The sequence below is a fragment of the Halichoerus grypus genome, chromosome 2, assembly GCF_964656455.1.
Source record: "Halichoerus grypus chromosome 2, mHalGry1.hap1.1, whole genome shotgun sequence".
Classification (NCBI taxonomy): domain Eukaryota; kingdom Metazoa; phylum Chordata; class Mammalia; order Carnivora; family Phocidae; genus Halichoerus; species Halichoerus grypus.
The window spans coordinates 46,782,853-46,806,872 of record NC_135713.1 but is presented as its reverse complement, the minus strand read 5'-3'; the positions used below and the strand labels follow the sequence as shown (position 1 = coordinate 46,806,872).

At 40.6% G+C, this 24,020-nt stretch overlaps 1 protein-coding gene across 2 annotated transcripts in view; it reads right to left on the bottom strand.

Moving 5' to 3' along the window:
* SGCD (sarcoglycan delta) overlaps positions 1–24,020 on the bottom strand; it is a 936,024-nt gene that overhangs the window by 354,101 nt on the left and 557,903 nt on the right. For both annotated transcript variants that reach the window (XM_078066784.1, XM_036096205.2), the window contains one exon: positions 4,687–4,875. In XM_078066784.1, coding sequence (XP_077922910.1) covers positions 4,687–4,875 — 189 coding nt within the window. The remainder of the gene's footprint in view (positions 1–4,686; positions 4,876–24,020) is intronic.

Below are 24,020 nucleotides of genomic sequence, written 5' to 3'. Positions count from 1 at the left end.
CCCAAGCCTTTTAAATTTTATCACTTAATAAGCAATTTTGCTAAATGATACTGTAGATGATCAATATGGAATATTTGGGGAGGTCTTCGAGGCCACATTATGTGGACTGGGGGTGCTAGACAGTGTTGGCAGCCGCAGCCGCCCTCTATGGAGTGAGATCACACATGGTCAAGGCAAAGCCCAAAAGATAAAACCATAGTGTTCCAAAAGGAAGATACCTTAAAGTCTTAAAGACACCTAGTTTAATGTGTTCATTTCTATACGGAGTCTCAGAGAAAAAAGGTGATGTAGTTCATGGCCAGCTAGGCATCTAGTTCCCTGACATTCGACTGGTTTTTTTTTTTGTTTTTGTTTTTGTTTTTTTTAAGTAAGCTCTATGCCAAACGTGGGGCTTGAACTCACAACCTTGAGATCAAGAGTCACACACTCCATGGACTAAGCCGGCCAACACCCCCCACCCCTCCCATGCTAGGACTTTTTGTACTGCCCCACAATATATCACAATGGCTAAGAGACCAGTTTCCAGAGCCAGACTGCTTGGAATCAAATCTTTACTCTGCCACCTTAGAGCTATGCGATCACAAATCAAGTTATTGAGCTTCTCCCCATCCTTGTCAAGTTGGTACCACAATATTACCTACTCATATAAGGATTAAGTTAGATAATACTTATAAAATGTAGCAGCATAGTGCCTGGTATAAAATAAGCCTTCAAAAAGTTACGATGGCAATGATTATAGCAAACACTAACATAACTTACTATGTGCCAAGCTCCATTCTAAATAGTTTATACTCATCATCTCATGTACTCTTCACAACAATCCTATAAATTGGCAGGTACTGCTATTACTCCCAGGAAACCACAGCACAGAGCAGCTGAGGAACTTGACAAAATAAGCAGCAGAAGCCAGATCTGTATGTAGAGCATCCATCTCCAGAGTCTGAGCCCTTAACCATGACACTATGGCATAGGGTCTCTCATGACTTTCTGTTGCCAATATCAAGTCTTCCTATGGGTCAGAGGCTGCCATAAATGCTCAACACAAATTAACTCACTGAGTCTCCATGTCACCCTATGACATAGAAATTATTACTAAGTTTATATTAAATGTTTAGATGAACACAACAAGGGGATAAAACAGAAGGCTGAGACCGTGGAGGGAGAGGGTCAACAGATACAGTGCAAAGAGAAATGACATGAGGACTGAACATTCATAACTATCAGGGAACTACTCTACGCAGAAAATGTCAATGGCTATTTCAGATGGAAGGGACATGTGTGATCAGATTAGAGACGGTGGGCTGGCCACAAAGACGGCGAGCCTTGTGGCAGCTGTATGGTTTTGTTGAAGAGCTGGATCGTTAGAACAATTATGGGGAGGAGTACAGTGTAGTGGGAAGGGTTGGGCTTTGAAGTCAAACACTAGATCTTCTATTTATTAGCTGTGTGTCCTTCAGCACGTCACTTAAATTCTCTGAGCATTTTTTTAAAATTTTTTATTGTTATGTTAATCACCATACATTACATCATTAGTTTTAGATGTAGTGTTCCGTGATTCATTGTTTGTGCATAACACCCAGTGCTCCATCTGAGCATTTTTTTTAATTAAAATGGAGATAATACCTAATTTATAAAGTTGTTGTGAAAATTAAATGAGAGATATTTTAAGGGTCAAGGACAGGGACTAACAGAATACACTAACAGACAAAACATTTAGCAAATAGTAGTCCCCTGTACAGCACAATGTGTTGATTAACCAGGATAGTTTGAATTACGGGGGTTCACAGTATAGGGAAAACACACACTCCTCCATGTATGGGAAAATTGAGAACCGAACTGTCATCTTGCTCTCCTGCCTTATAACGAACACCAGAATATTCTGCGAAGAGCACAGGAGAGCAAAACCATCTGTCTTCTGATTTACCTCTGGGACCAAGAAAACTTGGTTGGCTATTTGTCCAGACTGCTGTAATGGAAGGGCTCTTCCAGCATATATCCTTGGGGATGGCAGAGAACACAAGTCTGACCACAAAGTAAAATTCTGGATATCCGATCTTGGATATGTTGCCAAGCCCTCCTAAGTACTTTCATATGACATCACTCTCTTGGTTCATTATTACTCAGAGGGCTTGATTATACCGTGAACTTTCCCAAATCACAAATTATTGAATATCCCAGATGTAAAAAAAAAAAAAAAATCACTTTTCTGTTGACAATATTTTAAAATCCCTGCATAAAATGCTTAACTGTTATCCCATTGATTTCCTTGCTCTTTCACCCGACATAACCAATATAAAATTGGTTAATACCTTATTCTTTCTCAAGATCTTCACGTCAGTAAATTACTATTTGTGGAATAGAATTATAATTCTAAAAGAATATGTTTTATACTGTGACTGATGGAAAAATATGCTTTTAGCTTGCAGGGAAAGATCAATTTTCTGACACTTCAGCTCTAGTTGCTCAAATGCATTATGATTATAAAGCACCAATTATGGCTAATAATGGCATTATTCTCACCTCAGTAAGTACTTGGTTTGGTAAAGCTTTAAGAACTCTCAATTTTGGCAATCAATTTAGTTAACTACAGGAAATAGCCTATTTCAAATAGATTATTACCTTACTGTCACATTGCTCCCCAAGCTCACATACAATCAAAGTGAATTGTCACTCAATATACATTTACATATACCCCTATTAAGCTTGCCAGATAAATACACACTCTAGAAGCCATAGTTGTACGATATCACAGTTTTCAAGATTTGAGTTCGTATTCTCCACCACACTCACCCCCAAATCTTTCAGGTTCTATAACTTAACTTCACATGAGATTAGGTAAAAATCACAGAAATAGCCCAAATAACGGGGGTTAGCGGGTACATGAGTTCCAGCTAAGTTCCGATGGGGAAGTAATGAATTCTATCTTGCTTTTTGGACCCCACCATTCAACTATCTCACCAGCCAGAATCTGGCAATGTTCCAGAATTTCTTCCAATCCTTCATCTCCTATATCCTAGTTGAGGTACGCCAACACCATCTTTTAAATAAATGTCTTTTACATCTTTATTCTCCATTCTACTGCCCTAGCTTCAGTCTTCCCTTAATTAATGGTGCAAAACAAAAGCTTTTCCACTTTATAAGTTCATGAAACAAAAAATAAAAACATCACAGGGGCACCTGGGTAGCTCAACCCGTTACACAGCCAGCTCTTGATTTTGGCTCAGTTCATGATCTCGGGGTCCTGGGATCAAGCCCTGTGTAGGGCTCTGTGCTCAGTGGGAAGTCTGCCTGAAGATTCTCTCTCTCCCTCTCCCTCTGCCCCTCCCCCCACTCGTGCACACACTCTCTCTCTAAAATAAATAAATAAATCTTTAAAAATAATAATAAATAAAAAATAAAAACATTACAGAACACACACATCAACTGATGGCAATTGTGGTCCTTTGGATTTAGCACCATATGGACTCTGGACACCTCTTAGAGCCATAAGCTCTAAAAAGATGCAGCTCTCACTCTTTTCAAAGTTAGTCTGTCTGTGAAACACAGGGAAAAATTATTCTCCAGGGTGATGAGTATAATAAGAAATAGATAAATGGGGCTACAGGAGGATCAGAGGTTTTACCAGGCAGCTATAGGAACATCAAGATGATGAAGAAAAGCAGCCTAAGCAGAAGATACTGCTCCCGCAAAGGCAGGGAAGTACAACTATGCAGAATGGGTTAAGGCTAAAAATGAACTTTACAATCCAGAAAAGGCAAAAATCCACTATCCTACTGGGGAGTTTCATATGAAAAACCTTCCTGTTAATTGTATCATGGTCACATTTCTTTATCAAACAGGATTTATTTATATTGGCAATCTAATTGTTTACTTTTGATGTCCCAAGAAACAAAAGTAATCTCAGGGCAGCAGCTTACTACCCACTATGCGTTCACTAAAAATGAAAGTACTTATACTGCCAGAATCTCTCAGGATAACTCCAGAAATCATATTTCCAGAATTTTCTTTTCATTTAAACTTTAATAAGTAACTATTCAATGTGCATAGTGCCCCTAACTACCAAAAACAAGAATTTCTTCAAAGAAGCATAAACACAAATTCTTAAAAAAAAAAAAAAGAAAGTGAAGCATAGCTACCCTTCCCTCATTTCCATCCTGCTCAGGCAGTGGCAAAGAAAATTGGCCTCCTAAAAATCAAGGAGAATCTCAATTAACCAGAGCAATGAGCTACGAGGTATATATAGACAGTTAAAACTCTCAGATAATCCACAAAGCCTTATTCTACTCAGATATTGCTGCCCTCTACCTCACAAACCCTTTCACAATCACTACCAAAATTTGGGAAAACTCAGTACTTTGAATTTGGCCCATATTTCTTCCTGCATTATTTACTCAAAGGGCTTGGAAACTCCAGGAGACAGAAACACAGTTATCAAAATGGAGGGAAAGCATACAAGAGACTGCAAAGGAGGGAAATGACTCTAACTTGGACTCCCAGCCACTGAGGAGTAGAGATGAGACAGAGGCAGATCCCACACATAATCTGAACAGCAATACTTTTTAACCAAATGCCAGGCTGCAAGACATTTTGAATCCTACTACCCCCACTTTTCCACATTCCTTCTTCTTGCTCCACGCTTTCCCTTCCCCCAAGAAGGGCTAAAGGAACGTGTGTTTTTTTACTTACAATTGTGAAGTTCATGACTTTGAGAATCCAGATGGTCATGGCCAAGTTCACCAGTATTAAAATCATCAGGAGTAGGACAAAGAAATACAGGCACCTTTTCCGCCAGCCATAAATGCCCACCTTGTATACCTGTGGCCCCTCGGAGCTGGGCATGGTGCTCCGGTGGTGTGTGTATTGTTCCTGAGGCATCTGAAATACACGAGGCGAGAGAGAAGCACTTACATTAAACTGCTGAGAGGGGGGAAAAAAAAGAAAAGAAAAAAAAAACCAACTGATGAAGAGATATGGCTGGCTGCTATCTGTACGTTTCCATCCTCCTGACAACTCCAAAAATCTGCTTCCTCTGGACAAAAGTGGCTCCTGCGGATGCCGTATGAGTCCCCTCATTTTATGCAGCCATCTCTCGTGATGTATACTGAGACATCCACAGGCACACACACCATGGGAGGAACGGGACCCCTAGGAAGCCATTTTCCAAATGACTCCTAGAATTCCAGCATCTTTGTGAGGGAGATACTCAACCACCTACCCAAGTCCTGAGGGTACAACTGAGAATTTGTCTGAGAAAATAAATGAACCTCAGCAGTCCATCATGGTGGTATGATAAATACTATTCAGGCAATTTATTTGGGGGGTAAAATGATCTCAAATGCAATCATCCTGCACTGCCAGAAAGTCAGGGGAAAAAGTAACAATTTTCATCTTCCCCCCTACTTTAGAATTCAAAGGGATGTTGATGGGCACAGATTAAGCCTCACTGGACTCAGGAGTCTTCAAGTGACAGCCTATGCTTAAATGCCTCCCTTGACAGAAACCTCATCACGTGCTGACTTATTCCTGAGGAGTTACACAATCCCAATTGTGGCCAATCAACTTACTTATTATTTTTAATCAACTCATTTATTTAATAAACATAAAGGAGGCTCAAAGTCAAGGAAGATGTGGGTATGCCTTCCAGGAGCTTGCAGGCTAACGGGAGGAATGAACTCGTTAAACAGTGATTATAGTACAGCGAGGTAAGTTAGAAAAATATTTGTCATTACTAAGTAATAGACTAATCCCCCTTAAAGTAAGGAAGCTTTCCCTAATCCCTGCTGTTGACAAAATGATCTTTATACTAGCACTACTAATTAGGTGTCAACACAAATCTAAGTAAACTTATCACTTCCATAGAACTCTAAAACCAAAACAAATTTTTAAAATTAAATACAAACAAATCTACGAACGTGTATCATTCAAAATGGACAAATAACAGACTACTACAAAGGATGATGATTTCCTAAAACTAAGTGGCACAATGTGGTACCCAGGGCTTTAGCACAGCATCTTCAGAGTAGATCATCCCTACTGTGCCATGAGCCACATGACAACATAGCCCCTACAGCTTTTCCCCATGCAAATACCTGCACAACCCTTATTTTGAAATCTTTACTTCATTTGGCCCTCTTGTAAGCATACTGCATTCCCTAAGAATAAATCTTACCTCTGTTTATTTTCATCTTAGTCAACAGCAATTAAATTTGTCGGGCACCTGGGTGGCTCAGTCGGTTAAGCATCCAACTCTTGGTTTTGGCTCAAGTCCTGATCTGCCTGTCCTGAGATGGAGCCCCGCATGGGGCTCTGCACTCAGCAGGGAGTCTGCTTGAGATTCTCTCTCCCTTTCCCTCCCTCCCACTCAATCTCTTTCTCTCAAATAAATAAAATCTTAAAAAAAATACCAATTAAATGTGTTCTGCGTGGTACCAAAGTGACCATGGTGACAAACACAATGTGGGTTCCTAAAATCACATCCTTGGTTATTAGGTCATCTTCCAGATGGTTGGAATATGATTACTTTACAGTTTCTAGATAATCATTAAAATGTACACATAAAATCTAAAAATCCCCTTGAGAACTCAAGGCCTTTGGACATAAGTGGAACTCCACTGAAAAACCCATGGCCAATGGAAATGTCCAATGAAGTCCTACATGACATCTATCTTATTCTAACTACCCTAGTGCCAAAATCAGGTTCTCACAAGAGTATTTATTTAAATATATGTGTATGGCATGAATGAGTGAGAAAACAAATGCATAAATGATGAATGAATGAATGATTTCCCATCTGCTATAAAAGCTTCTGCCGTCTGGGGATATATAGAAGTTTAAGCCAAGCACCATGTGGGAGAATTCATTTTTAGTATCCCTGCACATTTTCACTTTAGCCTCCCAAAGTACTGGGTTCCCAAGCAAGCAGTGAACTTCATGTTACAAGAGCATCTCCATTTCGTTAACTTAGCTCCTTAGAATTCTATAGATTGGGGCTGTGTTGTAACAACACTGAAACACAACAAAGTCATTGCTCTTTTTTTTTTACACATCAAGATCAACTAGAAGGGGTAAAAATGTCTTCTAAATTTGAAGGAAATTAGGCCTTTCTTTTCCATTAAAACATATTCTGTAAGTTACGGAAATGAGCAAAGAATCTTAAAATCTTATCTGCAAGGTCCTTTATTTCCAATCAACTAATTTTATGAATGAGCTGATTTAAGACTAGAGCTGACCCACTTGTGCATGGATATAGGGTTTGTGGTAGGGCAAGGACAAAGATAACAATTTTGGACCCTTGCAGGAATGATGAACAGTGAGAAATTCTTCACAAGCCAGGGTGCAGAAGCTAGAGGTCTTGGCACCACACCAGTTGCTTTTTCTTTGACATTTGCCCCAACCAATGTGGGAATTACATAATTTAGCTTTAAAGTGGAAGTGACATGTTCAATAAATACTTATAAGAGACTGGGTATATGGATATCACATTTGTGATTTTTTTTTTCTTACAAAGATTGTTAGATATTGACAGAATGCAGTGATTGTCTCTATTAGGGTTTCTCAATCCTGGGTGTGCATCAGAGACAGCCGTGGAGATTTTAAAAATCTACATGCTCAGGTCGATTCAATAATAATCACAAAGGTAGGACCCACGCATCAGCATTTTTAAAGGGTCCCATGTAATCTTAAAGTATAGACAAGGTTGCATACCACTGGTCTAGAATAACATCTCTCAACCCTGACTATGCATCAGGCTCCAAAATAAACTTCTGACAAACACAAATTCAAATTCTGAGCTCTACCATGGAATTAGAATGGTAAAAAAAAAAAATTTTTCCCTAGATTATTCCATAGAGACTACTACTTTAGAGACTACTTCTCTTAAAAAAATGGCCTTCAATCTATTTTTTTAATAGTATGACCATTTTAAGACACAAAGCCTGAAACAAATTCTAGAATATGAAACAGCAAAAAAAAAAAAGAAAAAGCAGAGCTTTTCTGAGGGCTTGGAAGAGAACTTGGACTCCTCGGAACCACAGATTTGCCCACCATGTTCACTGACTAGCTGAGGTGCTTGAACCAGGAAGGGGAAGTAGTTCTCTTTCAAGTCATGCAACAAATTAAAAGCCAAGTGGGGATTTGAACTCAGCTCCCTCATGCATGTGTAGTAGCCTGTTCTGTCTATCATGAGGGTTCTTGAGTCTCCAACCATACCAACTGTCTAGTTTAATGAGCCACATAAAACAAAAATGCTCCAGTGTGCCATTCAGAAGGGAAGGGGAAAAAAGAAAGAACAGGGAAGGGAGAGAGCAATTTTGTACAAATGGTGCCAACAGGAAGCTATGACAACCAAATGTAAGGAAATGGATACATCTGTTAATAATGCTGCATAAAAAGGGAAAATTTAGATATGCTGAGTACATTAATTTTTCTAGGCAATACTGAAACATGTTGAAATGATGAAAACATAAGAAGAAAGATAATCTCCAATCTGTGTTTCTTTTTGATCCTCCCCAGTAGAAAACCCTCCAGGGTATGAAGTTGAAGTTGAAGGTCCTCTCTTGGCCAGGCCCCTTTCATGACTCTGGGAGGTACCCCCCCAGTAATGCATTAACAGTATCACCCATTTTTATAAAATTAGCTAAAGTAAGATGTTTTAATTACAACTAGTTAAGACCTTGTATTTTTCAAACTCCCTTTTTGTTGGGTGGATTTGGAGGATTTCCATTAATTTTGGAGCTCCAACTAACAGGAAGGTAAATTGGGGGTTCCTATGATTTGTGTGTAGTAAATGTTTATATCATTTGCAGACACTTCCTTGTAGAGGTACATTATTTTCTAGCCCTCCTAGTGTAGGAATGTCTTCCAGAAATTCTTCTTCCACCCTTGGTGTCAACTCACCAAGCAGAGTGTGGTGAAGGTACAGGACCAAAGCACACGACGTGATGTAAATATGTCCTATAATGGCCAGCACCAGAAATATATGGGTAGTGCAAAAGCCAGAAGCTAGGTGCATTTTTTTTTCAATCATCAGATATGTAAAATTTCAAGTAGAATTTAATTCTGACACCTAGTCAAAACAGAAATTCTCTCCTGACAAGAATATATTCAATTCAGCGTATAAAATGATAAATGCTCCACCATTTTTTTTTAATGGGAATCATGGAAAACAAAATTGGAATTTTTATGTTTGTGGGTTATATGCACTGTGTGTTTATATTCTGTATGTAAAGTTGCATTCTTTACATATCACAACCAGCAATAAAAAAACCTCAGTTCTGTTGAAATTGCCATAAGAGACAACGATCTTTCTATTGTCTGTACAAGAAAGTGATAGTGCCAAACAGCTGTCATACGAAGAGGCAATCAAAGGCTATGCAACCAAAAAGTGTAGAAAAAGTATGTCAGTTAATTATTCACAATATTATTTTTCTAGATTTTATGATAGGCCTTTTAAAAATTAATAATTTCCTTTCTCATTCTAAGTATATTCATGTTTTTAATGTGTTTGTATTGGTAATTTTTTAGGTTTTTTTTTTCCCCCCTTGAAATAGCCCAATAAATTGGTTAGGCTTCAGGCCTCATGAAACTTGGATCCTCCTCTAGTCCCTCCCATAAAGGACCCCCCGCATACGGCAAGACCTCAGTGTAACACCACCATGAGACATCACCGCTTAGCTGAGCACAGTGGATGGCACTGTTTATCTGTCTTCCGCTGGGAGTGATTTTTGGACTTTTGAGTAGATAAGAATACTTTGCAGAAATTGATTAAATGCACATTCCTAGGCCCCACACCAAGAAAGTCTAACTAATTCAGTAAGTCGGCCATGCATCCCAGGAATCTGTGTTTTTAACACACACCAAAATCGATTCTGATACTTGTGGCCCAGAGACCATGCTTTGAGAGCATGAATTTAGATCGAACATAGAGATATATCCCTGGCCCAGTCTTTGCCTCTACTTGCACTGTTTCTCATGAGATCACCCATTTTCCTCCCATGTCTCTCTCTCTCTCTCTATATATATACACACATATATACATACATATATACATATATATACATACACATACACACATTTTTTTAACTCTGCCATTCTTCACATTTTCACTGTGTTCTTGCCCTGGAGCTTTCGCTTCCCCTGTCCTCTTTCAGCATTATATTGAATATTATGCCCTTTGCAACGTTTGGTGTCTTGGTTTTTAAATGTGCAGAGATCTCCTCTGACATGAAAAAGAAATCTCAGCTTACCTGCATCTGCTGGGGTGCACTAGGCATGTGAATTTTACAAAGGAGCCCCTCTATATCCAAATACACTCTCTTCTTGGGAATCCTAAGACTAGTACCTTTCATCAGTCTTTGGGAACTTCTTTATATTGTTATACAACATATTTTACAGTGATATAGGTCATCCCTCTGAATACATCCTAAACGCTTTTAAGTATTTCAAAGTTCTTTGAACCAGGATGCCTGGGTGGCTCAGTCGTTAAGCATCTGCCTTTGGTTCAGGTCATGAGGCCAGGGTCCTGGGATTGAGTCCAGCATCGGGCTCCTTGTTCAGTGGGGAGTCTGCTTCTCCCTCTGCCGCTGCTTCCCCTACTTGTACTGGCTTGCTGTCTCTCTCTTTCTCTCTCACACACAAATAAATAAAATCTTAAATGAACGAATGAATGAATGAATAAAAGTTCTCTGAACTACAAGAGCACCTAAACAACGGTGTGTTTATGTGTGTAATTACATGAAATTTTATGTGTGCGTGTATATACGTGCATAGTTATTTGATGAATGAGTAAAAATCAAGCCAAGACCAAGTAACAAAACACATCCTCCAATAACAGAAAGCTATAAGGTCACAAGTAAAAGAATGAAAATTTACACAAGTTGACTGCCTTTCCAAATGCACATTAGATTATACTGATGTAAAGTAGGCTTAAATCCAAAGCATTAGTCTATTCCTTTATGGGGCTATGTTCAGTGTTTACCTGTTTATAAACATATTCAGTTGAAGATAATGTATTTTTTGCACACAAAATGTAATAGGATTATATTTTCCAGAGAACGAATATAGAACTTTCTGTTGTTCTGCTATTAGATAGGGAGGAACTACAGACAGTTGAGGCAATGCAATAATACAATAACCAAAGATAGTCATGGGTTAAGTAGCTGCTAAATATAATAGATGTTGAGTTTCCAAAGAAGGACATTTTGGATGGACATATTCTAAAGCATGGTTTTGAGAGCTATAACCTCATGGTCCCACACGTCCAAATGTTCTTACCTGGGATCATGTAACATTACAGAATCAAGGCCTGATACTAATTTAATGTGTCAATCTCAAGAACAGTATCTGTCTTAATGACCTAGACTTGTGAACAACCTTTTCTTGGGCGGTGTGTTTCACTTCGGCCATTGCAGCCACCACCAATACCTTAGTGACTTTCTGATGCCCATGAAGCTTTTCTGAATGGCCTCACAAATGCCCAACATCAGTCAAAGTTGCCATTGGAGTATTTCTACAAATCCCACGTTCATGGTGAAGTCCTCACAAAGATCCTCAAGCCAGGCCCAGCTTAACTGGTCCCTGAGCCCAGTAGCTGCTGCTCTTCTAATTAAGGACACTGCATTTTATGTTTAGCTTAAGCTCACCAACACTAAGCTTCAGAGTGATAAGTCCCACTTCTTTGACAAGCTTTGATGTCTTAACACAGAAGCTTACCTGATTGTACTCAAGCGCTCATACATTTTATACCCTGTTGGCTTTCCTTCCTAAATCTAATTGGTACTAAATAGCTACTAGACAATCCTATATTGCCCCAGCTCTTACAATTCATCAGTTGATATATGAAAGACGTAAGGTAGTGGGGCAGAAACTCACAAAGCTGGCAAACTGTGTGAGGCTGAGAGCATATTCCAGGCTAATACTGATATAAGCCCTCGCTTTGTCTGTATTCAGTGTTTTCACTTCAACAGGTTTCTTCCCCAGGAGAAGACATGTTTTCCTCTTCTCCCCCTCACCCCCCAATAAAAGAGATACCTAGAGAATAGTTATAAAATCTGCATTATCCATTTACTATGGAAGAACACTCTGTTTTGAGAGATGATTAAAAAATAATCCACAAACTTTCTAAAGACATATATAATGCCATCAAGTTTCCTGATGATTTTTCTCTTAGACTTATAAAATTTTGTGGGCCATGATCTGCTCTACTAATAAGGTAGAGTTGAGAACAAAGAGGCACTGACATGCATTTTACTAATGCTTGCTAGGCTCTTCTGCCCACTAGACTTTACAAATATCTTGTTCCATGAGGGAATTTATGGGAAGGTCAACAAGTGCAACTCTTTGTAAAGTTACACACAAGAGAGAAGAAACAAGGCAGAAGACGGTCCTGGCCTTTGAGGAAATCCCCAATAGTAATCTATTTTTTCAACAAGGAGAATATTTTTGATCACCTATTATGTGCCAAGTACCACAGGAGATCCTAGGGATACATCAGTCTTCAAAAGAATGAGTAGGATCGTGTTTCTGCTTTCTTCAAGCTTGTACTTTCACGGGAGAGATGGACCATACTCAAGTAAACAGATTAAGCCATTATAATGAAGTAAGGTGTTAAGAAGGAAACTGAAGAGGGTTCCATGGTAAAGAATGGAGTGCACCTGACCACGGGAGACCATTCTGACAAAGTGAGGATGAAGGTGAGAGCCAGAGGTAAAATATGTTTTTCAGCAGAGGACACAGCAAGCATTCTGGTCTTAAGGGCCTGCTTAAATTAAGCAGGGTGGCTGGCAAGATGGGCACTGAGTGAGCTCAGAGGACAGAGTAGAGACCAGTTTGCAGAGAGGCTGTGCTCCCACTACAACTTACCTTATAGGTTATGATAAGGAGTAATGAATTGAAATGGCCCAACTAATAACTCTATCATCATCTTCAGAACTAAGACAAATAATACAAATCAAATGACCTAGGGTTTGTGGATAATGATGCTGCATGTTCATATTTCCAGCGCATTTACAAGTAAACATGAATCACATCTCTGTAGACGACTATAACCAGTTTATGGAAATAGCAGGCCCACATTCCCCTACAGCTGCATCACATATCTGGAGTCTGGGTGGAATCACAGTCATTTTGGATTATCTTGGCACATAAATAGTTGTCCATTAGCCATGTTAATTTTGAGGTCTATGATTTAAAACTATCTGCTTTCCAGGGTTGTTTTCATTCAGCCATCCATACAATACATTTGTCTTGGTTTGTTAATATTTGGCACAATTTAGAAAATTGTAACAAACTCCTCTTAGTTGTGATATAACAATCAACACTTTTTTGTTGTAAAATTCATCCATGAGAGCAAATGCTTGTTTATGTGACATGGTCTAAGAACTAAGAATGGCCTCTTCTTTTTAAGCACATATGTGAATTAATTTAAAAGTTAGGTATTCCATATTTCAGTTTTTTAAGAATTGGAGTAAGTGTTGAACAATTTTCTCTGAAAAAAAATTAGACAAGTGCATATATTTGAAAAGGCTTAAGAGTATACAGTCAAGAAAAAATGTTGTTTTTTTTTTTTTAAGATTTTATTTATTTTTCAACAGAGAGAGAGACAGCAAGAGAGGGAACACAAGCAGGGGGAGGGGGAGAGAGAGAAACAGGCTTCCTGCCGAGCAGGGAGCCCGATGCAGGGCTTGATCCCAGGACCCTGGGATCATGACCCGAGCAGAAGGCAGATGCTTAACAACTGAGCCACCCAGGAGCCCCAAGAAAAAATGTTTTTAAAGACTTATTTGAGAGAAAGAGAGACTGAGAGTGTGTGCATGAGGTGGGTGCTGAAGGAGAGGGAGAGAGAGAATCTCAAGCAGACTCCCCGCTGAGTGTGGAACCCAATGTGGGGCTCGATTTCATGACCCTGACATCAAGGTCAGCTGAAACCAAGAATCAGATTTTTAACTGACTGAACTACCCAGGCACCCCTCAAGAAAGTTTTTTCATTCACACTTTCAGATTCCCTCCACAGAATCAACTATTACCAGCCTTTTTAATCTTTATGGCTATGTTCAACACATATACAGGCTTAATTCAGTATGTCCATTCAATATATACATACACATTTAAATTTTTCCTTTTTACACAAAAAAGGGCATATTTAATGCTCTTCATCATTCTGAATCAACTTGGTCCACTTAATACAGCTAAGTGATAGTCCCATGAAAACATATAGAAGTTTTTTTTTTTTTTTTAACTTAAACAGTTTTAAATTATATGGATGCATGATATTTAACTTAGCCAACTCCTTAGTGATGAGCACTGAGGTTGTTTCCAATAATTTTTTGTTACCCCTGCTTATTTTAACAAATAAATACTTATCAGGTATTATCATGTATGGCATTAGACATTAGCAGTAAAAAGATGCCCGCTTCTTGGACCTTCCAGTCTAGTGGAGGCAACAGTAAAAAGATAAACGACCAAGCATGTAATTTTAAAGTTAGCCTTGGGAAGCAGTCTTTGGAAGGAAAAAAGGAAAGCAGGAGAAGGGGACAAACAATGAGTGGGAGGCTCCTGTTTCTAGGATGGTCAGGGAAAACCTCTGTAGGGGAGAGATTTGTGGGGGGAAAAAAAAGGCATCAACAAGTAAGAAAGTAAATCATAAGGACATCTGGGTGAAGCACTCTTGTCAGAGGAAACAATAGAAGCAAGTGCAAAGGCCCTGAGGTGGGATTTTACTGGGCAAGCATGAAGGACAACGTGGCTAGACCAGAGCAAAGAAGGAGCAAAGAGTTTGACAATCAGATTGGGAGTGCAGGCAGAAGGGGTGCACACTGGGTCTTACAAGCCACAGGGAAAACCTGAACTAGGATACAGATTGTGATGGTAACTATCAGAAAACTGAGGCATCGGAGGAAGAGGATCTGATCTTCACTTTGCGATCACTCCAGCTGGTCTGTAAGGAACAGACCGCTGGGATGAGAATGCAGGTGGAGAAACCAGGTACCTGTGACTACTGCTATCGCCTAGGGTGGGGGGACAGGAGCCCAGACCAGGGCAGAGGTAAAAGAGAAATTGGCAAGTTAGTACTGTATTTCGAGTCTATTTGGAAAGTAGAGCTAACAGGATTCACTGCTGCCGGAGACAAAGACTGAGGGCAGGAAAAGAACAGGAGTTGGGGAATGCTAAAGGTCTGGCGTGAGCAGTTGGGTGAAGGATGGTACCATTCATCATGATGGGGAACACTGGGGCATAGTAGGCTCATGGGCAGGAAGCAAATGGAGTGTGTGGAGGGGAGAGAGAGAGAAAATGCTGTTGAGTCAAGTTGATTCTGAAATGCACAGAAAAATCTAGGGGGGTGGTGTCCCAAAGGCACTTTGAAAGGAGTCTGGAATTCAGGGGAAAGACAGGGCTTAGAGTTTAAGTGTTTAAGTCTCCTGTAAATGAATGTTATTTAAAGCCCCAGGAATGGAGCATACATGTTTCATGTACGTCCAACTATGCTTCTCAGAGAAGTCCTAAGAAATCGAATTGCTTGGTCAAGCTATGTGTGTGGGAGGAGGGGTAGTGTTATAGATACTAACAAAGTTCTCCTCCAAAGTATGATATGCCTTATATTTAAATTCAAAATATTTATTTCTGGTGAACTGGAAGATATTTCAATATAATGATGACCATTAATTCTCACTGTCCCTGAAATTTAGAAGTATAAAGTGCAAGCTGAAGTAGTTTTAGATGGAAATATATTTTTGAAACACACATACATATTTGTACTAGGCGGCATTAGATATATGAGCTCTACATTCTGATAACACTCTGGGAGATGGATATTACTAAAACTATTTCATAAATTAAGATCCTGAGGTACTGAAGAGTGAAGGAAAGTCCTCAAGGACAGCTCTAATTAGTACATTGGGTTAGGGTCTTGACTCAAACTGAGGTCCAGTTTTCTTTCCATTGCCCAGGGAATGTGGCAAAGACCTGCCTTTCCCTGAATATAACACAAGGTGTTTAGAATTACCATCTCTGTGTATTTAGTGTGGAGTGCACTTAAAATGGTGAAAGCACTGTCACCACTGGACAAACCTGTGTTTTCCTTCAGATCCTCCCATGGGACTGTTCTGGGCATTTGGAATACATCGATGAGCTGAAACATAGATGCCTAATCTCATGGCAGTGATGGGAGAGACAGATAAACATGAAAACCAAAGTATATTATTCTTAGATTACAGGGGATGAGTACTATGGACAAAGGACTCCCCCCCCCCCCACCAAAAAAATAAAAGACAGGAAAAGTGCGATCAGCAGTCCAGGGATGGAGGGGGGAGCAGAGCAAGTTCAATTTTTAAAAGCCTGAGAAAGGTTAGCCTCATGGAGAAGGTAGTATTGGAGCAGACTTGAAGGAATCTTGAGAGTCCCTGAAGCTTTGGCTGCACGTAAAACTCAACACAGTTCTTGATGTTGCAAGTTGAGGACTAAAAGAGAATGTGTACACTGAACACCCTTAGAGAGGACAAATAATTTCAAACACCTGACTGCAATTTTAATAGTGTCATTTTCACATGCAAACGAAGCTACATCCACCCACCATGGCCTCAATGATGGCCAGCTTTTTTTAAGATTTTATTTCTTTATTTGACACAGAGAGAGAGACAGAGAGAGTAGGAACACAAACAGGGGGATTGGGAGAGGGAGAAGCAGGCTTCCCGCTGAGCAGGGAGCCCGATGCGGGGCTCGATCCCAGGACCCTGGGATCATGACCTGAGCCGAAGGCAGACGCTTAACGACTGAGCCACCCAGGCACCCCAATGGTCAGCTTTCTTCAGAGGAGTGATGGTCCTTTTCAGCAAAGCAGCTGTGTTGTACAAGGCCAATGCCTCTTAAATCCCCAAGATGACTCTGACCAGAACCAGATAATGACAATCCCAGTCGAGCTACTATATAGTTCTTCTGTGATTTGGGGACCAAGCTATATGATAAAATAATAATGACCAAGCTCAAACACTTAAGACCAGACAATGAGACGCAAGCTTGAAGGGAACACAGACAATATGAAACCCAATCATTATTTAACAGATGAGAAAACCAGATTCAAGGAAATCAGAGTAAGTCAGGAACAAGGCCAAGGTTGGCCCAAGAGATAACCACAAGTTCCTCACAAATTCCAGGCTTCAGGCTTTTCAACTGTTTGACATCACTTTCATCAACCATCAGGCATGCACCTTTTGAACAACACCCAAAGGCAGATCACAACAAAGCCGTCAGTTTGCTAGCACAAAGAGAGCATGCAAAACCGATGACCAACCCTTGTGTGAAGGCTACCATGTGCCAGAAACTGTGCAAAATACTTTACTGAACTTCCTCAATCCTCACAGTCCTATCATTCTGAGGTAGGTACTATTATTATCCCCGTTTTACAGTTGAGGCAACAACTGAGAAACAGAGAGGTTAAATCACTGACCCAAACTCACTCAACGTGTTAAAGACATCAAGATTTTGAGCTCAGAGTGTCTAGCTGAAAGACCAATTCTCTTAATTCTTGTGTTAAAGGCTTCCACATCCATGTTTATATTTGGTCAGAATAGCATGAGGACTCATTCAAAACATGTCTTTGTAACAGTCTGAGCTCAAATTTCTCAACATGGATATTAATTTTAACACAATTCATCAAAAAAAAAAAAAGACAATCCATCAATTCTACAAATACTACAGCAACTACTGTAGTTCAGGCAGGGTACATGTTTCCTAAGTACAGGCAGTTTTCCCAGGTAATAAGCCATCTCTCATAGGTCTCTGAAACCCACAAACTTTTAGAGCATCATGAAAAACAGCTGCAACAAATTAGGCACAAACTTTTATAGTGATTCAATAGTTGCAAAAAATTAGCATCGATCCAGTAGATTCTTCCTTGACAATTGTGTTTGGTAAGGATCTTTAGCTGTGCTCTCAAATATCTGCAATGAAATCTGTGGTCTGAAAGGAAATGCTGTTCCATCTCATTTTTAGTCATGTTATTTTTTGTTTAAATCAAGGTGTCCAGAAACAAACACACTAACAATAATAGTGGAGTTATTATGTACTTGGCTAAGCACCTTGCATGCCTCCATGTATGTATGTATATAGGTCTACTGAGCTATATCTTAGTTCCAGTGAAATGCACAGATATTAACTATTCAGATCAAGTTTTACAAATCTGTACATCTGTGTAAACAATATTCGATCAAGGTAAGGACTGTTTCCATAACCCTAGAAAGTTCCCTCATGCCCCTTCCCAATTAATCCCCATCCCCAGAAGAAGAGACTGATCTGATTTCTATCATATTTGAAATCTCATGTATAATCCTATGATGTGATTACTCCAGGGAATATCTGACTTTGAAACCTGTGCTCTAGGCATGCTGTCCTACTGCTTTTTTGCTGAGTAGATACCTACCCATCTAAACAGTGCCCTCTAAGAGAATTGGGTCATAATGCCTTACTTTCTTTCCTATGCATCTAGAATGGTACTTTATACACCACCCTTAAATTGGGGAAAAAAAAAAAAAGGTCATCCAAATCATTTTCTATTTTCTGTGGTTCAGACATGAAACCCTATTGAGAGACTAGTATTATAAACACCTACAGATCAGAAGGTGGGGTTAGTGAATAAAGTGGACACATACCCTCTCAAAGGAACAACAACTGCTCAGATTGTACTAACTGCCAAGCCGTGGGAAACCAGACCAGAGGTGCCCTCCTTCGGCTTTTCCTAGATCATCTAGATTTGTGCATAATATCTCAGAATGTCCAAATGCTTTGTAATTAATTAAAAAAAAAAAAAACAAAACTTTGTGACCCCAAATAGTGCCTATGGGTCAGCACTCAGACTTCCAGTTTGTGACCTGCTGTGTGCATCCTCAGCCTGGGAAACACCAGGTATAGCTTTGTCCACAACAGAAGTGATGCCACAAATCTCTGAAGGTCACGTCCAACTTTCAGAATTAATGTTTGTTATTACAGGGTCCAAGTTATGAGCAGATCCTGTTCCTGGCATTCCTGACCACTGAGGGAAGCACATGACTTGGGTCTGAACCGAGCAAAGAACAGAGAAGAAACATTCTCAAAAGAGAATGGCAACAGGAAGATAGAATGAAATTTTTAAAAAGAGAGAAAAAGCTAGAAAGAGTCCAGGACAAGAGAGATGATGGCCGATGACACCAGGTAAGAACAGGAAGGAAGGGAACACAGTGTGGTGTGGCTCCTCAGCTATGCCTCGGCTTTAGGCGATCTTCGCTTACTGAACACACCATGCCCAATACCGCAACCCTAACCGGAGTTAGGACAGCAGGGTGGTGTCCAATGTTTGCTTGGACAAACGAGCTACCAACTGGTATTTGTTCACCCTGAGCTCAAGAAGAACAGTTTCAGTGGCTCAATACTTCCAGCCCAGCCAGTAGCTAACTATAGGTTTTCCAGGAGTTCAGAAATAGGTTATTTGGAAGTCAGGGTTCTCACGAGAGAGTCTGAGCCTATCACCCGGCAAAGGAAAGTGGTCTGAACAAAGAGGGAGTTTCTAATCCCCGGCAATATAGTTTTTTATCAGGAACCTGTGCTTGTGTTAACAGGTACCACTGCATTATCGTTTAAGAAGAAGAAAGCCAAAGCTTCTGCATCCACCCACACACCCAGAGCTACTACCAGCAAAGATTTCCAAGATTTAGATACCGGATTTAGACACTTCATGAACCATGGTGACACGTTCCTCCCAGAGTCCTGCAAACCTCTCTGACAGCAGGTCAGGGGCCACAGATGACATGGTTTCCTTTATATAAGGGGGTTCACACTTGGCAATGGGAATTTGAAATAGTAATGAAGACGATCACCTTTCTGTGTGGCAGCAAAGGTGAGAGAAAGAGGACAGTGGAATCTGTCGAGAAATTCGGGCAACACAGAAAAAGTAACTTGGATAAATCAGTATAAAACATTCTCTCCTCTGCTTATTGTGCCCATACTTCTTTTGATCTTGATTTGCCTATTTCATTCTTTGCTGGTTTCTCTCATGCTCTCTCAGTTAATATTGTGTGTGTGTGTATGTGTGTGTGTGTGTGTGTGTGTGTGTTTATCTCCTTCTGCTGTAAGATCAGCCTACCTTCCATTCTTCTTTCTTACTGCACTGCTTCTCCCATAAAATCACTCTCTTCCCCCTTGGTTAATAGACGCTTGGTGTTCTCTGTTCATGGAATACGCACTTGGCAGATGACTGGAACAGAGTCCAGGGAGCCACACTTTTGTCTGGAGGAAGTTAACTGGATTGTGTTCAAGAAGGATACAGAGAATAGCAGAGGAAAAGATGAGGGACAGATGAAATAATTCAAGATGCCCAGCCTTGGGAAAGGAAGACGAAGACATTCATAAGGAAATCGGAAGGCTTTAGAATTACAAAAATCATAGATTATGAGAAACAGAGAATACTCTAGAGGCATCTGATCCCATTTTACAGGTGGGAACACTGCGATCCAGTGATCAGTGAAGTCAGGACCTATCCCAAGACTTCTGACTACCTCTACCTTTATTCCCTTTCTTCACCTCACTTCTGCACGAAGTACCACCACCGATCTCAAATGTGGCTCCAGAGCCCATGACAATGGCCACAGGTTACAAAGGACAGACATCCAATTTGGCTCAGTTTGAGGAGACTTGAGGCGAGAAATGAGACCGCTGCTGCTCCACAGAGTAGTGAGGTTCTCTGTCATTGAAGGCACCACCATCCCCTCTGGCGGGTATCTGTCCATTCTGCCATAAATGGTGTCCCCGCACTGGATGCTGACTTAGCCATGGCGGTGGTCAACAAACTCGGTTCTGTGCACCAGTGTCCGGCTGGCCTCAAAAGAATCACTTGGAGAGCTTTTAAAAATATAGAGACTCCCCAACGCTAATTTCTGAAATTCTGATTCAAGAGGTTTTGAGAAATGGTGGAAGCTGGTGATTTCTGAGGAATCTTCTAATACTAAGATCCCATTACAATATGACTTTCCCTTTTATTGGAAGCAGGCTTCTGAAGTATCACTAAGCTCTCATTACTGAGCCAATGCACGTAACATGTAGTCCACACCAGACCTACGGTCAAGGAGCAAGCATTGCCATGGTCTCAGCCTGCCTGTGTCCCTTATGCCATCTTTTGATCTCAGTGTCCACTTTTCTGATCTCAATGTTCACATCTTTGAAGTGGAAGAAATGGATTATGAGAACAGTGTTTTTCAAAAGTAGTTGTTTATTCATTTTTTTTTTTTTTTTTTAAGCATGGGTACATGATCCAGTTCTGGGTGTGTATTCTGAGATGTGAAGGGAAGTCTACATGGGAGAAGAACCCTTCCCGATTGAAGGGGCCAAGTCTCATGAGGGGAGGTGTTTTTCCCCTTTATGACCTGCCACCTTTGCCCTGACTTGAACATGATACATGGACATGAGCATGGGAAGTTCAGCTGAAGAGCTGAGGATGGTGAAGCAGAAAGGCAGCTTTGGTCCCTGGGGACATTCCTCAGCGGACCCAACAGCTCTGACTGTCTAGGCATGCCTACACCTCTACTCACCTAAAGTAAGGCCTTACACATTCAGACTTCTGTGAGCAGAGTTTCTATTACTTGCAACCAAACTCAAGTTTCACCTATACTGCATTAAAACTCTCTTTCAGATGAAATGTCTTACAAACCTCCAATATATGAAACAAGTAGAAGTGGCTACATTAGAAATGCTAGAAATACAGACAGGGTATTTCCAGAGCCATTCTTCCCCAGATTCCTGCAGAGGTTCTTCCACGGGACCAGAACCAATCAGGATCAGCATCTCTTTCTGTGGAGTCCCCATGAGGGATCCTCAGATCTTCCCCGAGATTGGAGAGTTCTGCATCAAATTTGTTCTTGGGTTTTTCTTTTGATGTGCTTATTTGCGTGAATTTTGTCCTAGAAAATACAGATCCCATTCCCAAGCAATGGCTACTCCCATACAATCTGGTGTCTGTGTTTGTATTAACTGTATGATCACGTGGGCAACAAGTGATTCCATTCTCGTTGTCATGAAGAGAGAAAGGAACAGAGTGTGATATAATACAAAACAGCACATTCCTTCAAGGTGCAAATAAAAGGACATGGTGAAGGTAGATGTAAAGAGAAAAAGGCCATGGAGGAATCAAGCGTCTGACTAGGATGCAAGAGTATAAGAGGGCTGAAATCAAACTAATCTCCAAAGTCACTGTTAGTCCCACATTCATGGTATAATCCTTACTAAATTTCAGTAATGCATCTTCTACATAAAAAATGATTGTTGATAATCTGAATATTAGATGAGTTTCTCTGTATCTAATTCAAAAATTTGTTTTAGTGCTGTATCTGTTCAAGAATGATTAAGATAGACAGGTAATATCTAGGTAGGTATTTCTGGTTCATACATATTTAAGTGACAGTATGGTGAAATAATTAAATCAACAATGTGGGCATCAATCCCCCCCATTATAAAATGGGTCTCCGTATTACTCATACTCAAGAAATTCTGAACTACAGGATGGCCCAAATCCCTTCCAAATGGTCAAATCCATGATTCTATGAACCTCCTAGCCTTATGAAACTAGTAGGAAACACTTACACCAATAATGTGGTGTGTGACCTTGGAGAGGTTTTTTTAAATTAAAAAAAATAATTTAAGTAAATTCATTCATTAAAATAAAGCAGATGTATCACTTTATATTATTTTGAAAAAGTTTGTCTTTCTGCTAAAGTATCCACAGGCAGGGCCTAGAACAAGCTGCTCACTGCAATCACTCACCCATCTCCACCTGGTCCGTTCACTCAATATCCCCAGTGGGGAAATATCTCTGGATGGAAGAAATATGGGTTAAAAATAAAGCCCAAAGAGCCTGCTCCATCCTTGCTTAGGAAATCTGAACCCTCGGGTGTTGCCTTTCTTACAAAATGTGCTCTCTGATTGCTTCCAGAAGGCACAGCGGGGCAGACTGACCATGGGGTCTCCCATTGTGTAGAGGGTAAAACAATTCTCTTCAGTGAGGCCACGGTTTATCCACGCACTTCAAGCTGAACGGATCCGTGCCTGCTGGTGTGCGCTGTTTCTAGTATGCGTGCTTCATTCCTGTGCACCATCTCCTCCCTCTACCCCAGCTGCCCTGCGCGTGGTGTGGCCACTCCTCTCCCCTGTTGCCGCACCCCTGCCCTGGATTTCTTCTCCTCTACCCTCCCACCCCCTTCTTTCTCCTTTCAATTGTCAAGGGAGCTTGATTTGCCCCTCCTCTACTTCTAAAAAAGGAAAACTATAAAGTTGCTTCCAAGTTTTAGGCACTGCTGTTCATAATCCTGCAACCCGGAGCTGCCATTTCACGCCTGCTCTGCTCAGTGCTTGACACACCACTAAATTTAGACGGGTATGACATTAGAGCTCACCGGCAGTGGGCTCGGCTCTGTTTCATGTCGGTTCCTAATCTGTCTTGGCATTTTGCTCACCCAGTAGGCACTTAAGAAAAACACAAAAGTAGTCACTGTCTATGCTAGCATCCCACCACACTCCAGCAAGTGCCAAACCCGCTCCACCCAACCCCACCCAAAAATGAGGCTGTAAGAAGAAAATATTTGTGTGCCATGTCTTAGAGCAAGAAGCCCGGCTACCAGTCACTCCCCAATTCCCTCCTCCAAGTGCAAAACTATGAAGAGAATGAAATGGCTGGCTCTGAGTGCTGACTTTCCACCAAAGGGACACAAGGTTTGGCGGCTCATGCGTTTTCTACAGAAAAGGATCTGGAGAACTCCAGCCCTTTATTCTTCATTCACCCATTAATCTTTACTATTAGCTACACGCTGAGAGATTTTAGAACTGAAGTAAACACACACCTGAATCCATTCATTCATCTACTTCCCCAAACAGACTCTCGGCCAAGCCCCCTTTGGAGAGCACCAGGGCAGTCACTGATTCCTCGGCCAGTAATCACAGAGCTGTAGTGAGATTCGGTCTAGCCCTTTCTGAGCTGAACCAGTTTCTTAAATGCAATTATATTGTGTATTCGC